The 9,158-nt window shown below is 33.0% G+C and overlaps 1 protein-coding gene across 1 annotated transcript; it reads right to left on the reverse strand.

Moving 5' to 3' along the window:
* Positions 1-4,170: 4,170 nt before the first annotated feature.
* Positions 4,171-8,038, reverse strand: LOC134717611 (uncharacterized). The gene is made up of 3 exons (XM_063580106.1): positions 7,752-8,038; positions 5,769-5,846; positions 4,171-4,307 (listed from the first exon to the last, which is right to left on the reverse strand). Exons 1-3 carry the CDS (start codon positions 7,987-7,989, stop codon positions 4,171-4,173), a joined length of 453 nt encoding a protein of 150 aa, XP_063436176.1. The 5' UTR covers positions 7,990-8,038.
* Between the last annotated feature and the right edge of the window lie 1,120 nt (positions 8,039-9,158).

Here is a 9,158-nt window from a genome sequence, read left to right on the forward strand (position 1 = left end):
AAGAATCGAGGATACAATACAAACACAGACGACAAATTTCAGAGCTTAAGACCCATGTTTAAATATGTTGGTATTAACATATCAGTTTGTTTTTCTTGAGTGTGGTATATCAGTATATGTTTTCCGTTTGTCGTATTGTATAGTTTGATATTGTGTTGTGCTTTTGCAACATTGTTCCAGATGTGGGGAATTTATTAATCTATAAATATTTTAAAAAAATTATCGTTTTGAAATCATTGGGCCTTTTATAATTTGCTATGTAGTTTGATTTTTTTTCTTAAAGGCGGGTATATGACTTGTAGCTCATAGTTTCTTGTCATTTTTTTCTATTGTGGAGAAAAATCAAAACATATTTACTTATTTTCAAATTTTGAAAGGAATATGCTTTGATCTGATATACATTTATAATCCATGAATATCGATATTACGAAAACTTGTGATGACATAAAGCCCACCTCAAAAGGCACTGAGAGCTTCAATTTGACAATTCCTTTGTTTAGGCAAGCATCTAGCTTTCGAACTAATGATTTGTCTTTGCGAAAAGCCCCCTAAAAATAATAATAAATTGAAAAGTCATCAAGTTTAAAAGTTTTAGTTGTATTTTGTTTTTTTAAATGTCATTAAATTAAGCATATCATCTTTTTCACACGTGTTGTATGTAAATATAGAAATGCGTTGATGATTTGATGATTTTATTATTGTTTGAAAGGTAAGGATTCAATCTATACACAATGGGGAAGGAGAGCCTGCTCTGCATTTGAACACACAAAACACGCAAGAGCCTTTGGCGCCGTCGTGTAGCTTAAGTTGCTTTTAATTTCACGAGAGAAATATATATTTCATTGAATATGATGCTTCGACGACAATCTGAAATTTCAGAGATATTGCCTAGATATGCAATTACTTTGTACAAACCAAGATGGTTTAGAAGATTGCTTGGTTGATTAATAGTTTATGTACATCACCTTGTAATGTTTTTTGCTATTTTAGCATAGAGGCAAATTCTTCGGGACTTTTATTGGTTCAACCGAAAAGCACACACCAAACTTAATTTTAATTTGCCTTTCTGTAGTTTTTAACGAGATATCTAAATAAATAAAATAAATCTGACAAAGTCATCCATACTTGTTCTTTAACTAAATAAATTGAACATTCATTTGTTTATGAGGACTATACATGGAGAAGGCATAATTACGTGTATAAGAGAAAGAAAATCTAAAACATTATTTTAAAAGGAAAGAGAAGAAACTCTTAAACAAGATATTTTATAAATGTCATGCGTCCATGCCCTTTTCTGAATAACCTTTATCATAAAGGATCCAAGCCAAATATTTAAAAGCCAAGGAAGTAGAAACGCATTATTGGAGAAATAAATGAATAAACGTAAAATGCTTTAAAAAAAACTTTGATATATAAGCTGAACAGGCGAGTTGAAATTAAAAAAATATGTAGTAACTGTTTACTTGAAAATAAATTATTTGTAACATTTACATGTCGAGAACTTCTACCGTAGATCTTATAAGTTGAGTTATTTATATAAACTGGTTAAAAGAGGCGTTCGATACAAAAATGAAATTGAAACACAAGTCGAAAAGACAATTATAAAACCTTAGTCAAAATAAAAAAGAAAACGAGGGCAACACCAAGGCAACAACAGTTTACAACTCACTTACTAAATAACTAACTAAAGAGTCATCAACATGACAAAACTATAGGTGTAATCAGGAACGGTGATTAGAGTTTGAAATTTGACATTGATTGATGTTTGTTATCATTACATACCAGCTCCCTTGTTCTAACAGCGGTTTTCTGAGCCGGATCACCCCTACCAGATCACCCCAGTTTGAGTTTCTTTGTTATGCATACTTTCCTTTGTTCTGTAATATTTTGGCGGAAATGTCAAATCCACTATAAAACTTATAATTGAATATACAATTATACGGAAAAGACTATCTATCAAAACTCACGTAAGAAAATCCAGAGTATATGCTTGGATTCGAACTCAAGACCTTTAGCATATCAATCCACGTCACTTTTTTTCATCAGGTCAACTGGATAAGAACTAACAATAATTTAACATACTTTAAATAAGCAAGATATTTTTATGAGTGGGGCGAGTTGGCCGACCTTGAGGTTTAAACCCTTTTCGTTAATAAGTAAATTGTCAGTGATTGTTCAGTTTGATTTTACACTTTTTAAAAGTGGGGCGAGTCGGTTAACAAGAGTGGGGCGATTTTTTTTTCTCATAAAGTTGCGATATCGGTTGGGTCGATTGACCAGTGGGGCGAAATTACATTGTTTGGATCTACGCATCGTGTTCATGGTGTTTGGGGGTCAGAAAGGGTATAAATCATATAGTAATGTATAATGTATATTATAATGGTTGTGTGGTGTTCTAAACTAGATTTTATGAATTGTAAATGGTTTTTCGTCTTATCTAAAACAGCTGGGATGTAAAATAGTTATCCCAGTCGGACTTGGTTTGTCAGTGTAAGATCAGCCTCTGGCCTCCGGCTTTCGGGGTGATCTTACACTGACACACCGCGTGGGATAACTATTTAGGAAAAAAGAACACAAAACTGTTATCGACAGAAATACAACATAGATTAACAAAGCGAATACCATTCAAACTTACCTAAGATCAATAGCCATCATGCTAGCCTCAACTCCTTGTACAGGAGTTTATGATAGGAAACCTGAACCCTAGAATTTTGTATTGACTAGAATGTTAAGACTCCTTATCTAGTATCAGGTTTTCTCCAATGCAGGGAATACGTGTACAAAAAACTTTATTCAAACTCATTTTAGATACTAGAATTAAAATTGAGGACGTCAAATTCGCATTTGGTCTGCATGCAAATTACTAGTGATGCTCGAATATATAAAGTAAAAAAGGCTAAAAGAAAGTACGAAGCTGTAGAGCATCGATGTACTAAAGTAGAAATATTTATAAAAAAAAAGAGCCGTAAAATAGTGTGGAGAAAAATTAAAATAAACACTGTGTATGTTTCTAAATTATATGTGTCAATGTGAATATAAATTGTAATTTGTATGACTTTATATTGGAATATTGTTTACACTTAATTCACATAACCCCGCCAAATTCTGTAAGTGCCTGTCCCAAGTCAGTAGCCTGTAGTTCAGAGGTTGTCATTTGGTGCTGTTTATCATATTAGTTTTCCGTTCATTGTTCTATTCATAACTCAGACCGTTATTTTTCTCGTTTTTAGTTGTATCACGCTTCTCAATTCAGGGCCTTTTAAAGCTGACTATGCTGTACGGGTTTTGCTCATAGTTGAAGGCTGTCAGGTGACCGATAGTTGTAAACTTCAAATGGTATCTTGTGGAGAGTTACCTTATATCCTATCTTCTTATTTCTATATTGAGTGTGAAATTAAAAAAAATCAAGAATTTAAATATGATACTACTAAAGAGCATTGGTAAAGAATCAACACGAGGAAATAAATATTTGATATTTAAAATATGACAGGAAAAGGCTGACTCGGACATAAACCTTATATTTGCATTGGTATTATTAGGGTTTTATATCAAAAGAAAGAAAATCAACAATCTGCTATAATTTCGAAAATTATCCTTTATAGCTATTACATCTTGTATAAAAAAAAAATATATGGGTGTTATGTAGCAAAATGTTTTACCTTGTATGGAAAAAACACAGAGGAGTCCGAGTTTTGACACAAATGCCAAAACCCCACCTAAGTACATACTTATTAATTGACTTTAATTCCAATTTGAAAACAACTAATGTTAAGTTTTTATTTCGAGCACACCACACAATTGAACAACGTATTGTGTTTATATGGTGGACAATGAAGTGACGTACAGTAGGAAATAACTCCATACAACAGGTATCCACTCAATGCATTGTGGGTGCCATTTACTAATGTATCTGGAGCGCCATCTACACATAAGTAGTTCGATGAACCCGGATGCCCGTAGTGACCGGACATGAGATGCCCGCCATATTCTTTAGTCCATCCATCTTTACACTGCGTATGTCCTGGGATCATTAAGAATGTCGGTCGTTCTGTGCGACAAACAGCACATGGTACGTCCTTTCCTTTCATGTGTTTACCAAACGAGTTTGTCTGATACTCCATTCCGACGACAGCTCCAAACAAAATGGAAGTTTTTAACGACCTTGACTGGCTATACAGCCCTTGCACGGTCGGTGACAGCTCCATATGCTGCTTCTGTGTTTTTGTTTCCAACTTCCGGATCATGAGGTATGCAAAGAGGATTTGCATTCCTACCAATATTTGCATAGTGGCCACCAGCTCCCATTCCTAAATACAATTGAAATACTCCAATGTATTAATATACGTTCTTATCTATTACATGTATTAAATAAACTAATGATTATAACTTCAAAAAATATTAAACATCACCAGACTCTAGCTGACGACCAATCCTAGAGACTGATCAATCTAGCGATAAATTCTACCGACCAATTAAGAACTTAAGAATCAACTTGTCAGAGAATCATTATGTGATATATGAGAAAACCACAAAACTAAATAGTGAAACAGCGTTCTGTTAAAAACAAATAATGAAATAACTAGTTTAATTATCAAATGTATGCATCAATATAAAGCAGCAGACGACTGAGATCGTCCAAGAAAATCGTAAAAAGTCCAAATATCATGGTAACTAGAAGTATTGATAAATATGTAGGTGTAAATATTTAAAATAAAGACGAAGGGCAGAGGATTCTTTTCGGACACACTCGCTTCATCCTTCATTAAAAACTGACCGCCACTATATAACCAATATAGCACTGTAAGTGAGGCTTATCGACAACAATCAGTCAATCAATCAATCAATATATCAACCAATCAATCAATCAATCAATCAATCAACCGATACCAATGATAAATACGTAAAGCGACACTATATTCAAATTGGAATAAACACGACAACATATAACCAAATTCTAAAAAGGAGAAAAATCAAATTAACATCTCGAACGATTAACCTGTTCAACTTTTTATAACATGTAGATCGATAATTGATTTATAGAAAACAACACTTCTGTTTGATATGAAATATAATTGATATTGTCATATCTGTAAAGTATTGTCTACAAAACTGGTAATTGTTCGACATACTAAGGATTGAGCGGTATTGACAAAAAATTGTTTTTTTTTTTTTTACACTTTATTAAATGATATGAACAAATAAGACCGAATACAAATAAATCAGCATGTGCAATACTGAAAACGTTTCACTGTCAAAATAAATCAAGATTAAATATTGCTCTTCGAACAGGGCCAATACAGGAAAAACAGGGGCAATACAGGATAAAGCGGGGGGAAAAGCCGTATTGATTACGGTTGATAACGTTTTTTCATTTTCTTATAATCATTTATTAAAGGTGTTATGAACTGGTTGTTTCTGTATTGGCACTGGTATAGATTATCAGTCACTTGTTTTGGCCTTCGACCCTACGGTTCTAGAGGCCAATACAGCAAACCTTGAATCTATATCCGTGCCAATGCAGAAACAGTTAATAACACTATATTATGGTCTTCAACTTCGTACATGTGTTTACCATTCACATGACTATTTTGAAGTTTCTAAGACTAATACATAACATTGACCTAATATTGAATATACATGTATGTATTGAATATTGAATGTCGATGGTACTCCGAACTGCGATGTTCACGATGGTGTGGAATGGTTTGTGTAATTGGTTGAATCGAGACGCTATATTGTTGATAGCACGTGTCTTTAACGAATCTTACCTGTATAAACTATGCCTGTGCCGTTTGACGGACAATCTTTCCGTCCCCATCTGATGTAAACACTTCCACTCGTTGTAGCTAAAAACAAATTTAAAAAATCAATGAATTGTACTGTTGTAACCAAATGTCTGGTTAAGTTGTCACATCATTCGTCCAAACACGGATTTTAATGGATAGATGCATGGAAAGAGTTGAAACAAACCGTTGCTACAAGGCCAATAAGGATTGCAAATGCCGGCCATTTTGTTTCGCCTCCGACAGAATTGAGAATTATGCATGTCCCCCTAGTCAACAATTGTTAAGGTTGTATTATGTTACAAAGACGGATTTATAAAAGTTTTTCCAATCTTGTTTCCAAATCCCATGTTTGAATTTAAGGTAGCGTTGTACTGCTTGATTGTTATAAATTTATATAGATAAATACTGTTTAAACTAATGTGTTGCGTAGGCGAAACATAGTTTTTCTAACAGCTTGCTTTTATATCTTTTTCAATCAATTATATTTTAGTTATATGACTATTGAACCCCCCATACGGACTTGAGAATAGAATTCTGGTGCCTATTGTGCAGCTAGAAAACCCTTGCCAAAGTGGTGCGACTGTTTGTCTGTGTGAAATGTATATGACTTAGTTCGCGGCCACGTCAGTACGTTAAATCCGGGGGGCTCTTGTTAAACTACTATTGACGGGTTCGTAGCTGACATGTACATCCCATAAAATTTATTTTCTTTTCCAATTTCTTAGATATGTATTTCCTCAATCACTAAAATATGTCAACAAATTTGAAATAATGTGCTTTTTGTTCTTAAAAGAGAGAAAAATCCCAAATTGACAAAATTGACAACAAAGGACCGTAGCAAAAAAAAGAAGTGCAACCATCTTGATTTTTTTTTCTCCAATTTTTTTTTTACAGTCATATAAACCCAAAAGTCTGTTAATGTGATACATAAGTGTTTCTCGTTTTTATATAGATAATGGTTTTCCCGTTTGCATGGTTTTACACAAGTAAGTGTTGTGACCCTTTAAATATTAATGTTCGATGTGAGCTAAGACTCCATGTTGAAAACCGTACCTTTGAATATATTTCCATTCTCAATTTATATATCTAAAATTCTTTTGCACTATTCTATGTGTTTTCCCTTTTATAACAATTCTTTATTAGTTTAATCTGCAATTTTGTGGCCTTTTTTTTATCTACATGAATATTCTATGCCCTTTGATCTGTCTTTTTTTTCAACCATTTTTATCTATTCTTTATTAGTTTTGCTCATTAATCTGCATATTTTTATCAAAATTTATACTGTATTGATATTGTCTATATATCATAATTTTTAGGTTGTTTTTTAATCTGGTTTTTATTAGTTTTGCCCTTTTTGGGGCTTATTTTTAACTATTCTTTATAAGTTTAAATTTTTTTCTTCTCCCTGGCTTTTTGAAAACAATCTGTTGTCATCAAACAAGCTATTACCTTTTTCTTTTCAAATGTTTCTCATTTTGTCATATCGGGGTCGTTTATAGCTATTTATACATTATGGGTTTTGCTCACTGTGGAAAGCCAAACAATGAAATATAATTATATTCTTTAATGTTAAATTTAACAGATCATGAGAACGCGTATGGTACAAATACCCAGATGGTCTGGATTATATAGATATGAGAAGATGTGGTATGAATGCCAATGAGACAACACTCCATCAAATCGCAATTTATAAAAGTAAACCATAATATGCTGATTGATAAAGAATTGATATAAAGGGAAAACACATAGAATAGGGCAAAATAATTTTAAATATATAAAGGCCACAAAATGGAGATTAAACTAATAAAGGAAAGAGAATAAAGGGGGTGTACATTTAAAAGGAATAGAGAATGGAGAAAATTTAAAAAAAAAAAAAAAAAAAAAAAAAGCAAAAAAAAATGTCTTAAAATTTAAGATAAAGGACATGCAGACCCTGATTACTGAAACAAGAATTGAACAACCAACCTGCATGTTTATGTTGAAGGTCATTCTGTAGAACTGATATGGTTATTTCGTGTTGTTTTAAGTGACTGTATAGCTCCACCAATTTGTCGTTGTGATTTAATATCACATTTTTTAATTGGCTAACCGTTGTTTTAAGGCTCTGAATTTCCTGATTTACATCCGGGGTTCCTAAAGCTTTGGAAAAAAATAAAGCAAAAATAGCAACAAAGGCTAAAGATTTGAACTGGTTATATACCATATTGTCAATGAAAGTGTTATTGAGTTCAATCTTATTATATATAATCTAGCTATTGAACTTCTCTTGATAAGATTACATGTATTCCAACAGTAATGCTATTATGTATAAAGTTTCTAATGATAACACAAGCATGATATACTAATTTGTGCTACTTTTTTTATTGTGTTAAGCCTTTCCAATTGATATGTTATAGGTTGTCTTTCTATGTTGTGATGGTATACTACTGTTTTAGAAAAGGGAGAAGGTTTGGTACTATTAAAACGTTTCATTCGTTGCAATTTTTTGCATCTGTCCTAAGTCAGGAATCTAAAGTTCAGTGGTTGTCGTCTGTTTATGTGGTTCATAAGTGTTTCTCGTTTCTCGTTTTTTTATATAGATTAGACCGTTGGTTTTCACGTTTGAATTGTTTCACACTAGTAATTGTTTGGGCCCTTTATAGCTTGTGAGTTTAAGAACCGTGTTGAGGACCGTACCTTGACCTATAATGGTTTACTTTTAAAAATGTGACTTGGATGGAGAGTTGTCTCATTGGCACTCAAACCACATCTTCTTAATATATTAAACCTTCGAAGTTTGAAAAAAAGTTGTAACATTGTTTCTGCTAAACGACGGTGATGTTTAGAAAACCTTTAACTTATAAAAGTGAGGCGAAAGATACCGAAGTGACATTCTAACTAACAAGTCTAAAGGAAATTGACAACACCATGCGTAAAAAGACCAACAAACAAACAACATTGCACACACCCAACATAGAAAACTAAAGACTTAGCAAAACGAACCGCACTAAAACTGGGAATTATCTCACTAACACGTACCCCGGAAGGGTAAGCGACGTCGCCACTGTCTAAGTTTTTAAACTGTTGTCATCAGTTTTGTCGATCGTTCCTTTCGAGGGTTACTTCGATCTTACGGACAGCGGACGTATATAGTTAGATATGCACATGTAATATATGTTAATTTTGTCCTTGTGTTGCCTTGGTTTTTGTATGGATAACAATTTCATTTCCATAACAAATCTCCTTATTCTTATAGCTGATTTTCAGAATTTTAAATGAATGTGAATAAAATGCCAATTTATGCGTCATTTAAGTCTTTGGTGGAAAGAATCCCCTTTTATCATGAGGTGATCTTAGGTGGTCCGGAAGTGACCTAACGGGAACTTTTGACTA

The sequence above is a fragment of the Mytilus trossulus genome, chromosome 5 (assembly GCF_036588685.1).
Source record: "Mytilus trossulus isolate FHL-02 chromosome 5, PNRI_Mtr1.1.1.hap1, whole genome shotgun sequence".
Lineage (NCBI taxonomy): Eukaryota > Metazoa > Mollusca > Bivalvia > Mytilida > Mytilidae > Mytilus > Mytilus trossulus.

Excerpts from the sequence above, each read along its gene's own strand:
- LOC134717611 (XM_063580106.1), bottom strand. The coding sequence starts at position 7,989 with ATGGTATATAACCAGTTCAAATCTTTAGCCTTTGTTGCTATTTTTGCT. Across the intron at positions 5,847-7,751 it reads CCTTCAACATAAACATGCAG|CTACAACGAGTGGAAGTGTT; the intron begins GTTGGTTGTTCA and ends ATTTGTTTTTAG. Across the intron at positions 4,308-5,768 it reads CACAGGCATAGTTTATACAG|GAATGGGAGCTGGTGGCCAC; the intron begins GTAAGATTCGTT and ends AATTGTATTTAG.